The sequence below is a fragment of the Neopelma chrysocephalum genome, unplaced genomic scaffold, assembly GCF_003984885.1.
Source record: "Neopelma chrysocephalum unplaced genomic scaffold, ASM398488v2 Primary Assembly neopelma1_87, whole genome shotgun sequence".
In the NCBI taxonomy this organism is placed as follows: Eukaryota; Metazoa; Chordata; class Aves; order Passeriformes; family Pipridae; genus Neopelma; species Neopelma chrysocephalum.
The window spans coordinates 793,674-815,213 of NW_020897749.1; the positions used below are offsets into that span (position 1 = coordinate 793,674).

General features: G+C 42.8%; 1 protein-coding gene across 3 annotated transcripts in view; it reads right to left on the reverse strand.

Annotated features, from left to right (window-relative positions):
• The window catches only part of PTGFRN (prostaglandin F2 receptor inhibitor), a 66,949-nt gene that overhangs the window by 33,092 nt on the left and 12,317 nt on the right, over positions 1–21,540 (reverse strand). For 2 of the 3 annotated variants that reach the window (XM_027692628.1, XM_027692626.1), the window contains exons 2-4: positions 5,214–5,579; positions 3,956–4,375; positions 488–871 (exon numbers count right to left, since the gene is read on the reverse strand). In XM_027692628.1, coding sequence (XP_027548429.1) covers positions 488–871; positions 3,956–4,375; positions 5,214–5,579 — 1,170 coding nt within the window. Of the gene's footprint in view, positions 1–487; positions 872–3,955; positions 4,376–5,213; positions 5,580–21,540 lie in introns of those variants that run through there. The other variant, XM_027692629.1, reaches the window with a different exon arrangement.

The following is a 21,540-nucleotide window of genomic DNA, read 5'->3' on the forward strand; positions in this document are numbered from 1 at the left end:
AAACAGCCACGGCTCAACTGCTCTGCACAATGCTAAAACACAACATTTAAAGTCATTGTCACTGGGATTTAACCTTATGGCACAGCTATTTATTGCTGAAAAACAGGCTCTCTATACGCTGGCCTCATTCAGTACTTTTATGTTGGAGGAGCTCTGCCTTTGTAACTGGACAGTGCCACCAGTTTCTCATGACAAGAGGATCTGAAAGGGTACATTGAGAGGGTTTGGGCCTGGATACTTGCATCCAGTCAAAGCTGGGAACAGACCCCAAGTACTACAGCTCTGCCAGTTCTGCCCCCAGCTCACATCTAGGTGAGAAATATATCTATTTTACGTGAGAAAGAAAGACACTCTACATATAGATTATAGATGCAAACAGGAGAGAAACTTGCATAGGAGAGATTCCTCAAGGTCCTCTCCCTTTTCTGATGGGACCAAGGACTGAGTGGCAACATTACCCATGAAATCTGAAAGCAGAATCACTCACCTAATGCTGTCACCACCACACTGACTGGTGCAGACGTCCTCTCCACCACCTTGTGCCAGCTCCCATTGTGCAGGGGTACCCAGATAGCTGCTTCACAGAAGTAGTAGCCGGAGTCTTCCACGTCCACATCCCGCACCAACAGGCGATAGGAGTTCCTGTCTACGTGGCTCAGGCTGATCAGAGTTGAATCACTGACAACAGAATCACGGTCCATGCTCAGCAAAAGCTGAGCATCCGACAAGGAATCATCAGGTGATGCAGAAAAATACCACATCACCTCTGCCTGGAAAATACCACTCCTGTCTGTTGTGATGTTGCACGTAAGATCCAGGGAGTCTCTTTCAGTCACAGACACATTGCTTGTTGAGATGACCACATCTAGAGCTTAGAAATAGAGACACAAAAATTCAAACAGAAAATACTTTTTTATTTGTTATTTGTAATAAAAGGAATCCGCTGTAAGTTATTCAGGACTTCACATTCTATAACAGGAGCTTCTGAAGCAGCTCAGTAGCCCTACCTTCAAATGCCTGTTGGACACTGAACCGCGTGATCTCTTACAATGGAAATACACATTATCAGTCAAGCAAAGGGTGTGTGATGAGGGCAGGGAAGAGAAAGGGAGGGAGAACAGCATTTTTGCAGCTCAACAGTAAATGGTCAATGAAGGCTTTGTCCCAGTCATAGACCACATGTCACCTTCACACAGCAGGGAAAGGTGTACAGGATTTTCCATTCCCACAGGAGGGTCAAAGTGTTTGGGAACTATCTCTCAGAAGAGAAAGCATCCACAAAAATCACTAGGACTACATTAGAATTCAGCTTGGCTTCTGATGACATGTTTTTGAGCTCCTCTAACAGAACAGATTTAGATGGGAAGCAGCGATGGCCACATGCTGGAGTCCTGACTGACCTCAGGTGTGTTGCAGAAAAATGAAATGGAAGCAAACAGAAGGCAGCAGTAACTCCCTATACTCCTGACACCTCCACTTACTGCTCTGACAACACACACAGGGGACTTTAAAGCAACACCAAGAGCCACTGAAAATACATTTAACAATCTCCTCCACTGGCTAGTGAATATTTTTAATATACACAGCACATATGGTCACAGTCAGCATTCAAACAGGACCTTCTGCATTCTGTAGCTTTCCAGGCTGGCCACAGTTTTGTTAAAAGAAAACCAAGGAATCACAGTGTCAAGGCTAGATGTAGAGAAGCTGCCCTTAGTTACTGGCGAGAGGTGAACCGGCAGCACTGTGTGTGTTCATTTGTAACACTCAGTGCAAATCATTCACCAAGTTACCTGCCTACCACATGTCTTCACTTGCTCATTCCCTCATTCCACGCTGCCTAAAGATTAGATCTGGATCTCAGTGCGGCACCGTTCCCACACTGTGTAACGCAGCTGCCCTTAGAAGTCTCCACTGAGGCCAGTGGACAGGGCTGCTACAGCAGTGGCTCTTCTCAGCAGACCTACAACCAAGACCATGAATAAGAACACAGACACCTGCTTTATACAGCCAGCTATGTCTCTGCTGCAGTTTAGTGACCTCTGTGTAAAACCATGTTCTCCTACATAATAGTCACCCGTCTGTAAAAACTTCCTGGGATTACCAGTTGGAATGAGAGACAACGTGTAAAGGCTAGAGCCAAACTGAGCAGTCAGAACTGTATTGCCAGTAAAACCAAGCAATGCTCATCTCACCCCTCACCACCTGATAACACAGAGCAGTCAAACTGAACAGAGGGTAGCAAGCCCCACCTGAGTGGTAAAACAAAGTCCAGATGAATATCTCGCTGGGACTTGCCTCACTGTCTTATCATGGGATTGGAATCAGTGGGAAAGCCTAGCTAATTTAACAGACTAATAACCAGAATACAAAATAAGATTCATCTGCAAGGTTAAGAGCAGTGTTTCTCCGAGGAACGTTTCTTCTTCATGAAATAGTGATGGGCATTCAGAATCTGGCAGAATATGTACACAGAGGGACTTGGAGAGAGTTTACCCATAGGTATATAACCATTTACAACTCAACTTCATTTTAGCATGCAAGTGCAGAGATTTTGGATGTCAGCGCAAGATTCTCTCCAAGTCCTGCTACAGGATGTTTATACAACATTTTGCTGGAGAATAACCTATCCCATTTAGCACAACTTTGAAAAAGACTTCATGCCCCTAACAAAGTGCCGATGCTGCCAATGACTGAGCTAAAAGTGAAGGAAAAAAAAATTTAAAAACAAACCACAAAACAAACAAAACTTCCCACAAACAAACAAAACCACACACCCAAACCACATCAAAGAAACTGTAATACTACTGGTCCTTGCCACCCTCACCCTGTTTTTCAGCCACTGATTAAACCTCACCTGCTTAAACCAAACTCTCAAAGTGTGACAAAACATAGAATTACACATCTTAATTAGGCAAATTCTGCCTCAGCAGAGAGCACCTGCAAGCTTTACTGTGCAACAGGCACCCTGAAAAAGAGGGGGCAGATTGATCCTGTCGCATTTCACAGGCTAAGTACCACCAGGATACTAAAACTACATCCAAACGAGCCAGTCAAAAAACCCAGAGTTTTGGGTTCTCCCTATAGTGATTAAAGGATTACAAAAATGAAAAGATACCCTTACTGTCTGAATACCTCTAAAACACCATGATAATCCATATTTCTGAGGGAACATCATTGCCTGTTTTTCCACCTATTGAGTGATAAGATGCATCACCCCCACTCTCCCTCCTCAAAGTAGCAGTGATAACGCTAATGCAATTAAGTGCTTAGTGCATCTAGTCCTGAAATCTATATGGGCAGGGATATCTGGATATCCTCAGCACAGCACTGTATGTATTTTTGTCTCCTTAGTCAAGCATGCAATGATGTGTTTAACAGAACCATTATTGTCCTAGACCTCTGCCAACACAGCAGAGCAATCAGACCAGTGTCAGTGACAAAAATCATCGAATAATTTGTCCTGTTAAATTATCACTGCCTTCCTCCTTTTTCTTGATATGCTGTTTTAATAAACAACATACAGAAGAGCTTCACACCTATCACTGAATCACAAGCCACATTCACAGGGGGATGTGCAGTTGTTTAGTGCCAGGGGGCAACCCTATATTAAGAAGAGAGCAGAGAAAAGGTTTGGGGTGCTCAGTGATTAAAGACAATGCTTATTTAAGAAATATTAAAACCAGGAGCCATCTAAAGTGAACTAAGGATGAGATAAAATTTTGGTCTAGGCATCTAAGAGGTTCCAGGCAATCCTCCCATGCCATCGATCCCCTTTTCCTCCCTCAAAATAAAAGCTAGAAGAACCATGCCAAACATTTTCTGTTGACTCAGACAGCCCTCTGGGTTCTCCTGGAATGTATCCTCACTTCCTCCAGCTTGGCCAATTTCTGCTCTCGAAGCATCAAAGCACGGACACAGCACTGCAGTGACCCAGTCTATCAGTAACACTCACCCGTCCGCTGGATGGACACACTCGCTATCTCCACGCTCTTCTCCTGGATCCTCTGCCACGAGCCATCGGCCCCTCTCACCCACTCGCTCACAAGACACCTGTAGGCCCCCCCGTCCGCCGAGGACGCCTGGGACACGGACAGCCGGTACGTGTCGTTGGCTCCCGTGTCCAGGCGGATATCTCCACTGCGGTACCGCTCCTCGTAGCCGGGACCCGGCTGGAACTTGCCCTCGTGAGTCAAAGACAGGATGTCCCGCCAAGCTGATCCGCTTTTGATCTGCCAGGTCACGTGCAGGTGAGTGTGCTCCGGAGAGGTGGTAATTGCTGAGCAGCGCAGCCTGAAGGAGTCCCCCTCGGACAGGCGGAGCGGCATCGAGGAACGTCCTTTTGAGCCGCTCACGGACAGGCCGTCGGAAATCACTGTTTAAAAAGAATAATAAAAGACCAAAAAAACACAAGCATCATAAAACAGAAGCAAGAAGAGAACACCCACACTGACCTGTTAAGACATGAGGCAGTAAAACTACCACAGAGCAACACCCGGACAATCATTTCTTCTTCCACACACAAATATATTCTGGGAACAAGGAAATTCAGCTGAAAAACCGTTAAAGGAAGTTCTCTGCTTTAAACAAGCCAAGACAAGAATTTATTTATCCTTCCCCTCACTTCAGTTTCTCATCCAAATATCGTTCTGTCTATTCCTGTCCAGAATTGTCTTGATGGGAGTAAAAGATAAGACATTGGGGAAAAAAAATAGTCTCTCAATTTATTACTGAAGAGCCCTAAATGAGAGAGCAAGGATGGGGTGTGACTGTAGTATCAACATTCTAAAGGGCAAAAGGAAACCTTCTTCATGCAGAAAGATCCCTAAATGACACTAAAAGTGAGAGACAAGAAAGATAGCCTGTGGTTTTTACCTAAAGTTAGCTTCTCTACACAGAGGTTTAGGGACATGAAATACTTGCAGACATCTTCAGAAAACCCACTGCTTAGTGCTTTATTTACATATTTATTAGACAGGAAAAAAAAGAAAGTGGTGTTCATAGTAAACACTCTCTTCACCTCAAATGCCTTTGCTATCATACTTCTCAATTTTCAATTTTGGCTTTAGGAGAATTAAACAAGAACAAGAAGAAAAAAAGAATTAAAAAAAAATCACAGCAATCATAAACATCAGAAATTCAACATTCTTAAGGGTACATCTATAACCAATATCAAAACCAAATTTAAAGCACACCTCACTCTTCAGAAATACCTTTCACTTGGACCTCTGCATCATAATTTCCCTGAACGGTGGCATCAGTGCTGGGCGTGGAGCACTTGTATCTCCCTTGGTCAGCTGGCTGGATGTTTCTAATCACAAGTTCCACAGCATCGTTGCTGCTCCGTCTCAGTTTGATATCCCCGCGGCCCACGCGTTTTTGGTACTCCTCAGAGGTGAAGGTAGAATCCCAGGTACTCACTATCCGCACGAAGTCAGTCTCCCGGGAGAACTCCCAGTCAAAGTTCTGCTCACTGGGTCCATCATAGTCACTAACGCTGCAGGGGATCACCACCTCCGTGCCCACCACTCGAATCAGAGGACCTTTGGGCACCCTCACAATACGCCCTCTGCAGAAAGCTAGGCAGGGGAATAAAAAGAGAACACACAGTTAAAGAAATTACCAGGATAGACTTAAAAAAAAAAAAACAAACAAACTAATAAGGTTGGGCATCCCACTCTGCAGAAAGCTAGAACCAGTAAAGGCAATATTTCCCATTAAGATTTAATCTCACTGGAGCAGGAGCTCCTAAACACACCACTTTTAGTGTGGGCAATCTTGGTTTCATCATTGCTTATATAATGCCACGCCAGGCAACAAAACACTCGAGGAGAAAAAAATTGTAAAGAATAAAAAAAAGGAGATAAATATCATAGATCCAATGGGCAGCAGTATCTCTGCTACAAGCCAAGTGCTACCTAAGATGCTTAAACAACAATAAGTGATCTTCATTACTGCAATGAGGGCATAATCTAATCAGGAGTTTTCATAAGACTTCTGCTGATAGCATTTGGAGGGTTTGAAACAGGAAACGCACTCTCCCCTAGTTTAAGGGCCATGAGAATTCTAAGTTTATGTTTTCCAAAGATGAGCATAGTCACTGCTGCCCTGAAGGGTCATGGCTTCTCTAACACAGGTGAGATTCTTTGCCCTCCAAACTGATTTAAAAGGAAGAACTGATTATAACAGACATGGTTTGGTTGAGCGGATTTCTGCAACCACACCTACTTCTAGCACACTTTTCTTCTTTGGTGAAAGCCCAGAACATGGGAGCATAAGCAGATCAGGCTCCCTCCAAAGCAGAGGAACACACAGTGCTCAGACCATGTTTTCTGTCTCGCTAGAAGGACAGGAGTTCAACAGCAGTTCTCTGCAGAAGGCTGGCAAAGCAGTATGTTATGCTCCAGGCAAAAGTGTGAACCACCTAAAGAAGCCAGAGGACCTGGAGACTTTTCTGGTTGGTTTGGCTCTGCAACCAGAGAATAACCCCAGCAGTTGCACATGCATTTTGGCACGTTCTTACTCCTCAAAAGAGAAAACTGCTTTGATTCATAATTCCAATCAGAGAAATCTCTTCAGAAATAAGTACTACCTAAACCTACCTAAATTCAGTCTCCAAACATGAACAGCCTAGTGCATCCCACCAGCTCCATATCCATGGCAAAATATTTTAGTGGCCAGGTAGAACAGAAGTCAGAACACTGAAGGATAGTTCTTGTCAAAATCAAGTAGATGTCTAGCAATATCAAAAGCAGTTAGACCAAAGGTTGATCTGGGACAGGCAAAGCCAAATTTAAACAAACAATCCCCCAGCAGAAAGTACAGCAACCCACAACTGCTCCAATTCACCAGCTACATTGGGAAAGCCATGAACACCAATATACTTGCTGAGCTTTCCCCTTCTATCACTCTGCATACCTTCTTGCTGTAGATTAAGGCCCCACTTGCTGGCTTAGAACCATCATACCAACAGGTATCCCAGTGTGGGCAAAAGAATGTCTTGTGGACAGAAACTACCCACTGGAGAACCTGTTATAAAGTTCAGCTTGTCCCCTCCAGAGAAGTGTGGAGGAGGATGTGTTAAAGAATAAGATTTCTGTGGCCATTTAAAAACTACACAAGCAGCTGTACACACTGAGCATAACTACAAGAGAAAAAGGGTATTTTTATTCCCAGTTACAGTTCAGCAAACAGTTGAACCAAGAACTGACACTGCCTTTACCTCCCCAGTTCGTAACTCCTACCATGCTCTTTACTTTGCAGGCTGTTCACGTGTCCAGGCTCAGCCATAATAGTCCAATTTCCTCACTGCCATGACCTTCTGTATTTAACGTCAGTACTTCATTAAACTTATTTGTAATGCAGACTGGGGTTAATCTCTTACCCCTTATATCCCTCCCAGAAGACTGTTATTATGTACCTGATTAAGTGATTGACTAGCCCTAATAAGGACTGGACTTCTCCGCACCATTCACATGGGCATTGGAAAGAAAAACCTCCATTGCCAATGTACTGTTCTACAGTCAGATGTCTTTAAGGACATCTCTCCTAACCCAAGCACCACACAGCAAAATCATCAATACAGGAAAACAATCAACAAAAAATAAAGCAAGCAACAGCGCTCTGATATATACTTCCTCACAAAGTCTTAAATTGCATTCAATCCTTCAACTTATCCTCTTACAGAACATGGTAGCAGCAGCAGGTAAGCTTTAAAGCACTGCCTGACAGCCAAACCAGCTTCCAGCAGACCACTGTGGGAAGTCAGCTCAGGATCCTGACTGAGGGCACTCCTCAAACACTGACATCTCTCTAGAAAATACTCTCCCGTGACACTAAAACAAGCAGACAACACTGTTCTGCATGTGTCCTCAGCTGTAGACCCACATACCGTGCACTGCACTAATCCAATCTAGAGGTGACAAAGGCATGACTAATGTGGCAAGGGCTGCACATTTGTGTTTGAGATTAGCACCGACAGCCCAGTTTCTCCTCTTCCAAGGTCGCTAAAGACCCTTTGACACTAAATAAAGTAGGGGATGATTAGCACCTTCCCAAGAAAAGGTAAGCCAAAGGGAAAGAGGAGCGCACAGGGACTCCTCCCAGGATCTATTCTCCTCCCAGGATCTATTCGGAGTCTGTGCCCTATTGCTGTAAAGCAATGACTATCCCCCTCTTCACAGCACAGTCCCACAAGCAATTTCTGTTTAACCCAAGGCTGGAAGGAGGGCAGTGGAACAGGCTGCAGAGGAGAAAAGGGACAAGTTGTAACAGAATTTTATACTTTGCAAACAATAACATTTGTTACTAAGATAAATTAGGATTCTCATAAGGGAGGAGCAGAGGCAACATCTAAACGTAAGAGAATGAGCACTTCCTGCAGAGCACCTGCTGTGCCCTGCCCACGGGTAAGGAGGAGAGTGCACGGGGCAGATCCTCCAAGTGTGAGCTGCATTTCTAAGTGACCCAGCAGAGGCTGTGAACTCAAGGTTCTGCCTTTCATCCTGCAGCAAGAACATCTCTAGCTACTAAAAAAGGTGTTACGTTCTCTGCTGTGCATTAGGGATTAGTATTTTATGTCCTGTAGCAGAAGGCACAGAGCTACAGACACTGATCTTGGCAAAGGGTGAGCTCCATAATACTCTGGCAGATGAGTGAGGAGCTTTTACAAATATTTTATTCCTACAGAGACCTGTGTTACTTGCATACACTCCCTCACCTTCCCAAGGCAATCGAAGCTCAGCTCTCATGATACAAGAGCTTCAAACCCTGTAAAATTGTTGGAAACATTTATTTTTCATGACACCTAGTATATTTCACTGGTAATATAACGTGACATGTTCTTAATGAATTCACTTGAATCCAATTTAACTGTAGAAACAGATGGAGGAGGACAAAACAATGTATACACTAGTGACAGAAAACAACAGAAGTTTGACAATTCAGTATTTTTCAGTATCACTGAGCTCACCAAAGATCTGTATTTAGTAAGAATTCAGTAACTGGCTCTGTATCATAAATTGCAATGCTAGACATCAAACTTGCCTGAGCACAAGATTAATTGCCTAAATACAAAACTTTAATTTTTTACAGAGTTACCCAGACCACGAGACGAAATTGCAAGGAACTATATTCCAAAACAAGTAGTAATGGAGCACCTGTAAGGAGGCCAGCACACAAACATAAGGTATGGGACTTGTTCCTTGGGCTCATTAGTGACAAGTGACAGGACTGCTGTGCAGCACTGGTCCTTTTGCAGAGCTAGGCCACAAACACACAAAATCTAAGTCAACCACAAAGCCTTAATGGCTATTTGCCAAGCATTTGATTAGAGGATTGTCCCAAGGGAATGCATGAAATACTCCACTGGGAGCACAGACAAAGTAGGGCTTAAGGTAGGATAATAATAAATTGGGGTCTGCCATATGAATAATATGGCAGAACAGAGGCAAGACAGCACAGACATAGCCAAGGCAGTTTTGGGCTAGCATTTGTTCCCTAGCAATGGTCCATACAGTACTTAAATTAATTTGTCCCATCACTTAGATGCACCATCTCACTGCTGTCATTACATGAAATCCTTTTAAAAAGGAGAACAAGGAAAGCAGATGACTGGATAGGTTGTGAAGTCAGTCTGAGTACATTAAATAGCAACCTGTCATTTTTAGGATAACCAAGAAAACAAGGCAGCAAAATAGCTCAGGATCTACAGAACAGGTAACCTGTTTAAACTCTGAACAAGCCACAAAACTCCAGAAGGAAAGGGCTGCTAGGGATTTCCTCTTGCATTAGGGACACTGCTGTAGATGTGGAAAGCCTTCCAGGAGCTTCATCTTCACACACGTTTTGCACCTACATATCACTTCTGAAAGAACAAGATGAAAAGTAACCTGTGGAGTCGTCCACAAGGCTAAGAAGGAATTATTGTTGCAAAGAACACACTTGTGCTTCAGCACTCTCTTTCACAAGGTGCTTCCTCCAGCCTGCACCAGACAGCTCTATCTAATAAGAAAACATGTTCTCTTAGGAGCCCAGAGAAGGAGGTCGACTCCACATCCGCCAGCCAAAGGAAAATGCAATGTGACATGCAGTAGGAAGCCAATTAAAGCCAAAAAAGTAAGAGCTAACGAATGAGTAAATTGGCTCAGACTAAGCACTCGAGCCCTCTGCATCAGAAAGACTCAGAACACACAGTCCAGCTCCTCAACCAAGGCAGTCACAGGAGACACAGCGACAACTTTGCTGACGCCTTTCATCTCAAAAGAGCTTTCTGAACAAAAGGTTGTTTCATTTGCCAACTAAACATTACCATGTCTGGGAAGGAAGTACAGCAGCCCTTTCAGATTCACAACAGTTTATGACAGGAAAAAAAAAATACTGCAGCCAACTGTGCAAATGGTGGTAAGGATCTTCCCTCCCTGAACTCCTCCATTTATTTCCAATCTAGGCACGACCTTGCTGCAGCACTGTGTAAGTGAGGGGGCTGAGCAGGGGCAAACCTTCCTGGAGCATGAGACACTCTGGAGTTATGAGCCATGGATCCCCCACCACGAAAGCTGTGGCCTCTGCCTCCTATTTCCAGTAAAATCCCAAACCTCCCACATCTGTACTGCACTGCTAAACTCCAATGTGTGTGATGCATGAAAGTCATTTTACAGGTTGAAGGAAAAAAAAAAGATTTTATTTTCCCCCCCCCCTTTTTTTTTTTTTGTTCCACACAAATCCTCTCCCTCCATTTTTAAAAAAGAAACGATCAAGCTCCTGCTGGGAAGCATTCAGGGACTTTCCCTAGTGAGCAGGCAGGTGAAGGCACAGGCAGCACACCACATATTCACAGGCTCTTCTCTTGGGAAGGAGAGCCAAAGCATATCAGCACGGGAGATTATAATCCTTATCTCCAACCAGCCCCTTTTCCCCTTGCCTCTTCTCTTGCAGCTTCAATTATCATCAGGCAGCTACATATCAAGAATGTCATCTGTGACTATCTGGGAGAGAAAGAACAAGTTATAACAAACATGCTTATAATGTTTGAAAACCTTCCAATACTGTTAAGGCAATTTTTTGTTTTTAATATATATAACATTATTTTCCTAGAAGTAACACATTTACACAAACGACAAGTTGCTTTGGGATTTCCTCCACTTTTTAAATGCAATCAGGTAAATTTTCTATCCTACACTGTATATGTCTGAGAGGAAAAGTCAGAGAGATTAAGCAAAAAATGAAATTATTCAAGTACCAGAAATGCAGCTAACTATTGAAATTTCTTTACCGGTCTCAAAAAGAAAAGAAAAAACCCCCAAAACTAAATAAGTGAGATGTCTTGCCATTCCTGCTTAACACTTGACATCATCACACTCTTCTTTCAGCACAGACAAACACACAGTAGGGGATTGGGAGATATGCTGAATAAAGGGGTAGGCTCTTGCTATTCTTTCCAAATTACAAAATTCAGATCGCTCTAGCCAGCAGAAGCAACCCACGCCTTACAATCAGACAGCCCGCACAGGGAAGGAACAAGAGGTTCCTTTAAAAGAGACCAAATTTGATTCTTTATGTCAAAGCTGTAATCACCACAGCAGCTTGGAATCATCTGAGGCACACAGGGCTCCCTCCATACCTTGCAAGCCAACAGCAGTGTTACACCTCCCTGACTGCAACACTCCCTACCTAAAAAAAGACTGACAAATTTTTATGGCTTGAAAGATTTGCAGCATATCATCTGAAGATATCAGAGAAGAGCAAATGAGAGAGTCCGTGAGAGAGACATTTACATTGTTCTTTCCCAGGCGGCTGGGATTCTTTTTTTAGATAATGTAGAGCTCTTATCAAAAGGAATTAGCCTGGGTGTAATTGCTTAAAACCCATTATCTCTATCAGGATGAAGAAACACATACTGCATCTTAAGTGGAGCCTCAGAAATGCTATCAAGCTGCAAGGCTGCTGGATTGCTCTTATCTCCATTCCATCTGAGATACCTCAGAAAAGCCACATCTCCAGCACAGGGTGAAAGAGTAAGTTCCTTCCCAGTTGAACTCCATCTATTACTACACGGATTAACATTCTCATGAAAGCATGTGAATGTTAATTTTGCAGCACAGGGACAACCCGCTGTCTTTGCCATTCACCCCCCTCACCTAACGCCGCCAATAAAAGGGATTTCAAAAGCACGTAAGCAAACCATAAGGTTTTCACTAGGACAAAGTTATCATAGAAGCACAAATGGTTTGAGTTGGAAGGGACCTTTAAAGATCATCCAGTTCCACCACGCCTGCCACAGGCAGGGACATCTTGCACTAGACCAGACTGTTCAAAGTTCCAGCCAACCTGGCCTTGGACACTTCAAACCATGGGGCTTTTCTGGGCAACCTGCTCCAGTATCTTACCACCCTCATCATAAAAACTCTCTTCTTAATATCCAATCTAAACCTGCCTTCTTTCAGTCTAAAGCCATTATCCCCTGTCTTATCACTACATGCCTTCGTGAAATGTCTCTCTCCATCTTTCCTATAAGCTCCCTTTAAGTACTGAAAGACCACAATATGATCTCCCTGAAGCCTTCTTTGCTCCAGGCTTAACAACCCCAACTCTCTCAGTCTTTCTCCATAGGAAAGGTGTTCCAGCTCTTCCCTGGAGCCACTTTAACAGTCTTCATACAGGCCCTCGAGGGACATTTTACTCATCTCCATTTGGACACTGACCTGTTGACTGCACCTCTTTAGATGCAGCCATCCAAGGAACTCCTTATCCATCAAATAGTCCATCCATCAAACCCTCCTCTCTCCAATTTTGTGACAAGGATGTTCTGTGGGATTGTGTCAGAGGCCTTACAGAAGCTGAGGTAGGTGACCTCAGATACACTTTTCTTATCCACCAGTGCAGTCGCTCCGTCATAGAAAGCCACAGGATTAGTCAAGCAGTTAAGTTATGCTGTGGTGTCACCTTCAATTTCTCACAGCCTTCTGTACAACTGTTAGTTGTTTGCTGACTTACATGACTAGTTACTCTAAGCTCTACCTGTCATCAGTGGAGAGAAGCTCTCTGAAAAATTTCTCTTCCACTGCTGTTTACAGTTAGAACCTAGGCAGACAACCACCTAAGCTCAGCAGAAAAACTAAGCAGATTTTCCATGCTTCTCCCCCACCCCTTTATAAACAAATAAATGTAACCACTGGCAACAAAAAAAAAACACCCCACTCCACCACTATTACTCTAAATACACAAAGCACCAGCACAATGGGCCAAATGAATATCCAGTGAGTCAGACCTGATCTGTTCTGCCCTACAAAAGTGTCTGGATGATCTTACTTTGGATAAATACATCGTAATTGGCAAGTTCAGATCTGTAAACAGCAGTAGAAGGTCTTGCTGTCTAAAAAGACAGAGTCAGTAAGAGAACAATACTTCACCGTATAAAACACACTATATCACTGAAGATATCAGCAGTTGATCTGATCACTGCCTAGAATGACCAGTTTTGGAAAAATGTCACTGAACTGTGTCACAGGAATGAAAGGCATCTCCCTCTTCCATGTCTCTCTGCTAAGGGAGCTGCAACAGGCAGCACTGCCTCTCCTGCCATCTCTTGGGAATAAAGCACTGGTCACTTGTTCAGCTTCACTCTTTTGAAGACCAGCTGACTGGCATCTCTTTCACCCAAGCACATAACCCATTTCAATTCTGTGCCAAAACGAGCTACAGGAATTAGCTGTAAGTGCTTCTGTGGATTATTCATGCTACAATACAAGGAGAAGAGACCAGTGAACTGCAGTGGAAGCTTGTAAGGCAGAAACCAGGGTGGATATGCAATTAAAGTTTAAAACACCATCACCAGCTGATGTCAGCATAGATCCCACTGTACACCACTGCTTCCTGGTCATGGGGAGAGTATGCTACTGGAAGGTAGACCAAGGCACGTGGCAGGTAGAGGGTAAAGAAGAAGATTATAAACCTTTCCCAACTGTGCAAAGCAGACTAGTTTGTTAAACAAAGCAGCCCTTGACAGGCAGAGAACTATGGCACCACTAGTCCAAACAGAACAAACATTTAACAGGCCAAGTTAATGCTAAAGATCATGTTTTAGATTCCTCCGGATGTCAAACAACTCCATCACATGTAATCTCTTTCCGTTCCCTGCCACTGACTGACAGTTAAAGATAAAAGGCTGTATCTAAGGATATGCTTTTGACAAGTCTCAAAAATGCAGTTGGGAGCAAAAAAAGAAAGGAGAAGAAAAAAACCCAGTGAAATGCAGGAATCAACATGTCACTTCTTCCTGGTTCTCACCTGCCACACATACCTGTCCCTGCTAATGACCCTCATTTACTCTCCTCCAGACAGTCTCACAGAACTCCATTTTTACTCACTCTGCCAGAGCAGCCCATTTAGGTTACCTGGTGACATCTGACCCAAAAAATCCAGGGATTCTGGAAGTGGTACTTAGACTGCCACGCAAGACAGGTGATTTTCTGTTGTTCCTCCTCAGAAGTAATTTGTGTTGCAGAGAAGTTCAATATTTCTAAGGAAAACAGCTGACAAAGCAGTGAAGCCCACAAGTCAAGGCTTAAGCAGCAGCACAGTTGGAAACAGGGCTGCAAATATTTCCAGAAATGCTGTATTCAAAATATCTTCACATTTTCTTTAGTGGGGAGTAAAGACACGAGTTAAAAAAATGTAATATGAACTCCAACTCGAGTAATGCATACATTTAGCAATATTTTTAAAGAGTCCCCAAACTGGAATATACAGAATTAAAATCAGTGCTGTTCTGCAACATCATTAACTTGCACTTATCTGCTATCTTAAATCTTTCCCAAAGCAGCTGGAAGTGAGCAGAGCAGTCCAAATCTATTTGTTCTGTACTGCAATTTCCTCTAGGCAGAGACAGACCATTTTCTTTGCTCTATGTGGAAGGCAGCACAACACTAGGATTAAACTGAATTTTCTTTGGATTTAATGGGAGTAAACAATCAGAATAGATAATTTCTAAATCTGCACCTACATTAAGTAAAAATCATACACTGAGTGAAAATCCAAGACAAAACAAAAAAATCCAAATCCCAGAAAGATCATGTTAAAACTATGAAAGCTGCTACTCTTTTTACCAGCATGACTTTAAACAGGACACTGCACCTAGCTGGAAAGCTAGGAAAAAGCATTTTTATCAGAAGACTTTTTAAAAAGATGCACAAATAGCAATATCCACGTGTTTCACAAATCTATAATTTGTACAGTATGATCATATATTTAAAAAAGGAAATCCTGACATGCTCCCTCCTCTCCTCTCCCAAAAATAGTTTCCATTATCATCATTCCCTTTTTCCCTAAAAGCAAAAGGTATTGATTTTTATGAGTGTGAAGTAATCATTTGTTTTCCAAGTTATCTTTACTGTTAGGTAATATACAAAAAAAATCCTACTCAAAATGCTATTAAATATAAGAGTATTAATATAAGAAGTGCTGAAAACAATATAAACTATTTTACTTTTCACTGACAATTATACTAAAACCAAAAAGCAAAGCAAGAAAAAAAAAATCATCAACAGCTGTTTGGAGTTTTTTGTGCAGTGGGGTTTTTTTAGGGGTGATTGTTTTGCCTTGTCTTTTGATGTGGGTTTTTTGTTGTTGGGGTTTTTTTGTGTTCTTTACCTGCTTAAATTTGGTGGCACTTGTCCACCGCAATTTAACCCAACACTCCACCCGTATCAGACGAAGTCCTGTCTAAAGGGGATTGGAAGATGAGGTTGGGAAAGTCACAGGCTTCCATAATCCAGATATTATTACTCTTAACCTCTACTTCCCCAAAAATTATTTCGGGGTTCACTTGCAATCTCAGTATGCAGAGACTCGTTTCCTAACAAGCATTCCACTGGATGAGCAAAGGCATCACAGAAGCTCCAGCAAAAGCTGCAACAGAGAAAAGCCTGATGGCAGAAATCAGCAGCCACGACACTGAACGACCCAGCGCACACAGACGAGGGTCTCAGACCCTCCAGCTGGGATCCTGAAGGGCAGCTCCACTCTGCCTGCGTCTGCTGCTGGGAGAGACTGTGGAAGGAGGTGGCTGGACAGCAGGGCTGCTGGAACTGCTGAGCAAGGCAGCATATGGCATTGGCCCACCGTGGCTCCAAGCTTGACAACTGATTTGCAGCCACGGGAGCCAGTGGAGGGATGGATCTCAGAGTTTATAGAGTAATCCTTTTCATCTGTAATTTAATTATCTACCAGTCTCATCTTCACCGTAAATAATCTCCAAGCAAGCAGCCACATTAAGAATGCCAAGGGTAGATGCACACAGAATGGGTGTTACGACATGGGGATGAGTGCCTGTGGCCCACTGGCTCATGCAGGCAAGTGCAGTAGCACACCTATTGCCAGGTCTTCTGCTGCAGATCTACCTGGACAGATGAACCAATGAGACCAAACTTTTGCAGGAAAACAGGAACAGTTAGGAACAGATAATAGGCATTCCTGGTTTCAGGCTTAGTGCTCATTTCACTGGATCACACTGTTTCTTTGCATAAAGCTGAAAACAAAAAGATATGTACAGCTAGGCAAAGAAGACACAAGTCAATACCAAATAGTTACCTTGCTTGTGCTCTATCAACTGGTGCCCCCAGAGGACTTCATTTGGACAGCTACACAACCACCATATCCATACTGTTGTCTGCAATCTGGAAAACCAGAGGCCAGCGTTTTCCAACCCCTTCTCTCAAAGCCCACAGATCCAATTAGCCCCTAAAAGCCAATTCCAGGTCATGCCGAGCAATGCTGTTTAGTATGCTAATCTCTGTGGAGCCTGCATGTCAGGAGCACAGATATTTTTCTCCCAGACAAGGAATTGTACGCATGCGTGCACACAGAGAGCATGATTTAAGAGACATCAGGGCTCTTCCTCCTTTAATACAAGATTTACATAACTAATTCTGTAATTGAGAACAGGACTGCAAGGTATTTACAGTACTTGTTGCTTCTGAGCTTCTATTTGCTATGGCAGAGACGATGAGAAACTCTCCTGCCCCAGAAAAGGCAGCAAATCTCATCTCTGGTATGAAAAAAAAAATCTCCCCTTTCAGGAAGAGACATTTTTCATTACAGTATTGTTTCTCCCAAAGCAAGAGGAGGAGAGAGGTCTGGACAAGAAAAAGATGAGAGGTCAGGGACATAAAACAACATCTAGAAGGCACACAGGGATTCCAGTCAAGGTCTTTAAGAGGGTCTGTGCAACCCCCGCACAGACCGTTAAATAAAATTACCCCCAGATGGGTCTGCAAAACAGCTGGCTTTGAAAACAGGCATGCCACAGCACTCTTCATTATTTGAAAGAGACAAATAACAACACAGATTTCATTAAGACTCCTGAAAATTGAGAATAAGGTTTTAGATCAGTAGACAGAACTCAAGATAGGCTGTTTATTTACTTCACTAACATTTAAAAAGCAAAAAAAATAAAAATATTCCCCATCATATGCAAAATTAAGACTAGTACAACTGTCTACTTTAGCACCTGGCATAGTCCAAAAGGAGAAAAAGCTGTACAGGGCAGCTGGTGCTGAGTCCCAAAAAATCATACTATGCATGTCTGGGGGTTTGCAATGGACCAGGTTTGGTGCCATAGGCCAAATACCCAAGGCACTTGAAGCACAGCAGATATGCTCCTAGAGTGACACTTCTGGCTCAGTTACATCCACAGGAATACTAACTGCACACACAGATTGCTTCTCAGTAAAAAGCAATGTGCAGAAACTGGGACAGTGAGGAGATTCACCTCAGAAATTCAATCCTGTCCAACTAAAATGGTAATGAAGGTGCAACCTGTGTGCTCTTAAAGGATGCTTGTGCTCCTAAAGGATGCTTAAATGACTGTTCACATTTGAACTTCAGTGTGGAAATGGAAACTCCTCCCTAAATCACAAGTGTGAGCTAAGCCATGAACACATGTATGGATAGGATATGAAATCCACCCACACTTCGCAGCATCACTTATCCCTGCTCAACAAATTTAACAGCCAAAATTTTCAAAAAAGCAGGCAAGAGTCAAAAATTTCCTGGCATTCACTGACTCCAAGAGCTTGAAGGCAAATTATCTGTGTAATTAGCTGTCTGTGCCTCTGAATTCTACCTCTAGAAAGCTGTTCTCACACGCGAAAGGAAACAGTATTGTACGTGGCTGCTGTTTAACTTACTGGCAGATTAATTTAACTGGACAAAAGAAGAGACTCTCTGGAACAGGTGGGCAGGTATGTGCATGTGGACAACACACAAGAGACTCAGAAACCAGCAAAGCACTGAGCAAGCACCTGGTACAATTCCGCTCCCAATTACCCCAGTCCTGGAATAAAACAAACCCTTTTCTACTTGTGCCTTCTAGAGCAAGCAAAAAACAGAACAAAACCACTCTTGTGACAAAAGTTTGCTAGTTCAAGAAATTAAGAGATTCAATTATCAGAAAGCCCTGAGCATTAACCTTCTGGGGAACCAAGTCTCCTTTGTAAAGTTTCAGGCTTACAGCCTCAAGCCTCCCATCACCTCTGAAAACCCTGCCCTGTATTCAATGCAGGTATTTTGTTACCTGCAGCAGCGGAATAGCAAGGCTCATCAATTCAGCACCTGGCCAAACAAGACCAGCGGTCTTTTCATGGTCCCCATCACAAATTGAAAGCCTTTTCTCCCTTTAGATTATATGCCAGCAAGTTTTCACCATTATCTGCTTTGATTAACTCGCAGTGTTTGCAGCAGTATGCGCTCTTACCTCTAGAACCAGTTCAGAATAGCCTCCCTGGGACACACAGTAACACGTAGCACTACAGCATGTCACACACATTTAAGCTTTTGGGAGAATTTAATGCAATTAGACATGGGAAAATGCAGATCTAGACACGCAGTAAAAGACTATCACAACATACTACCCCTTGGAGTCTTAGTAGAGTTTGGGTTTCAGCCTTTAGCTGCTAGTTTTCAGCTAAGCACGTCTAAATACACCTCTTAAAATGTTTCCTGTTATTCCCATGATACATTTAAGAAATGTATTTTGGAGACAGATACTTTGTTGCTGTCATTGGCAAGCTCAGCATTTGACAGTCAATACCAGAGGTGCTAAAAGAGAAAGGGAAATTTAACACACAGATCAGCTAAGAGGTGCCATCACCCAGAACATTTCAGAAGACAAAACTTCAGAGGTGGCCCAATGCAACAGCCATGAGACAGCAAATACTTGGAGGAATCAGCCAAGGTTAAGCACCGTTAAGACCAGTTTGGATGGAGCTTTGAACATCCTGCTCTAGGGGAAGGTGTCTCTGCCTATAGCATGGGGGTTGGAACTACATGACCTTTAAAGTCCCTTCCAACCCAAACCATCCTGTGATTCTGTGAGGATACCACCTCTAGCTTAAGAAGTTTCCAAGCTCCAGATGATCAGGAGATGATACACTAGGACAGCAATAGGTTGCACTCACTTTTCCCTAGGGTCCTGCTCATGGCCACTGACTGAGGCAAGACACGGGAATGAATGGATCTTTGGTGTCAGCCTTCCCTCACTTCTGCAGCTGCACCCCTTTACTAACTGCTGCTCCTCAGTGGCACCCAGGATGGGCCCAGCAGTAAGAACAGAGGAAAAAATGGAATGAAAGAACACAGAATTTTCAAGTAACTCAAAAGTCAGAAGCAAGGGAATCCTTTTGAGCATGAAACAAGAGTGAAAGGCGGGTAGAGAACCAACATGACATTAAAATAGCAAGAGGAGGAGAATACAATTTTTGAAAGACACCCAGAGGGAAAATGCTTAATTGTTTCTTTTCTGCTCCAATCTCCTTGTAGAACTATTCTAGGTTACACTATTTAACAAGACAACCTACGTACAGAATAAGTAGCTGTTAATATTTGGGTGGAACTTGAGATATGCTGAAATTATTCAGTAACTAACACTTATAATCAGCTTACACTGAAGCAGACAGCAGACTGCCTGCACCCTAGGCATCCTCACATTTGCTGTGTCAGAAAGAACAGTTGTGTCCCATAATAACATTGTTCAACAGAACAAAAGACTCTACAGTCAAACTTCACCCCAGAGGACATCATACCAGCCATTCTGTGGATCCTGCACTGGGACACATACATAGCATTATAACTACAGACAACATTTCAAGTTTCAAATGCACATTCCAAAAGCAATAGTGCACTGCAGACTAAGCCTCAGAAGCCTCCATCAACCACTATATTAATGCAAACAAATAATTTTAATATCAATGGAAGAGAAATTACGTCTAGTTCAGCCACAGCAGCTAACAACATAAAATATAGAGCACAGAAGTGGAAAGCTGATCACCAGTTTAGGAAGTCAAGGGTGCTGAAATTCACCTAAAAAGCTGTAGATGGACTTTGCTACAGACACTAGACTTAGCAGTGCACGCTTTTAAACTGTGAGAGAAGAGTCTTAGTAGTAGCTTTTAAGTACCTTTGAGATTTCTAGCAAACAAGTGTCTCCCTGAACTGTCCCCTTCACTTGAGGGCAAACAGCCCTCAGGTAAGAAAGGATGTACTCAATGCACTGGGAGAGCTAATACTCCCCAGAGGTACTTCTGATTAGGCCCAGAAAGCCAAAGCATGAAGCACTGCTGCCCCAATGTGCAGAGAAAACCCTGATCCCTTTATAAGAACATGTCCTGGAAGCCGTGTCAGGTCAAGGAGACCTGTTCACCAGCCTTAGCACTAGAGACTACATGAACTGACACATCCTTCAGAATGCCAGCACAAAACATGGACCTATACCTAAGAAAACAGAAATTAAGGATAAACAAGTAAGGGACTGAATGCTGTGCAGTATCAGGAAATTCTCCTTGCTCTCATGCTTCACAATAACATCTGAAGAGATAGCATTGTTCAAAAAAGTCAGTGTTATATCTAAGCCCCACTGGGCAAAAGAAAAGGAGATATACCTTCATTAATACTCAAAGAAAGACACAGTATACATGCACTCAGATTTCTCAATGGATGGTTTAAAAATAAAGTGTCCTCCTCCCAGGTCCTCACCTAACAATGTCCAGTGTCAGCAATACACAACAATAAAACTGACAAGCCTTTCATATATAAATAAAGCAAAACTGTTAATTTCCCTTTTATTTTCTTCACTGTTGGTAAATTCACATTTTAGAGCTTCTAAGTACTACTTACACACCTTGCCATATTTTTATTTTACTACGTCACAAAACCAGTTGGGTTTAGCTCTCTTGTTGGAATGGCAGTCATAAATCATGTTAACAGCACTATCCTGTAGAAAGTTTATTTATTATTAGAGACCAATCAGTATTACTAGTGTTACAAGAAAATAACAAAAGGCACTCCTGCTGCTAGTGAAGACCTAAATAGAAGGTACATGCAGAATTTACAGAGCTCTAGTTCACTATACAACTTTCCTCCCCACCTCACCTCCTGCCTCCCCACTTAATTTTTCAGAAATAAGGAAAGAGATTAATAATCTGAAGAGCATTTCACAGCAGCTTAAAGTTGTTAAAATCCACAACATCAAATTACAATGTTTCAAAG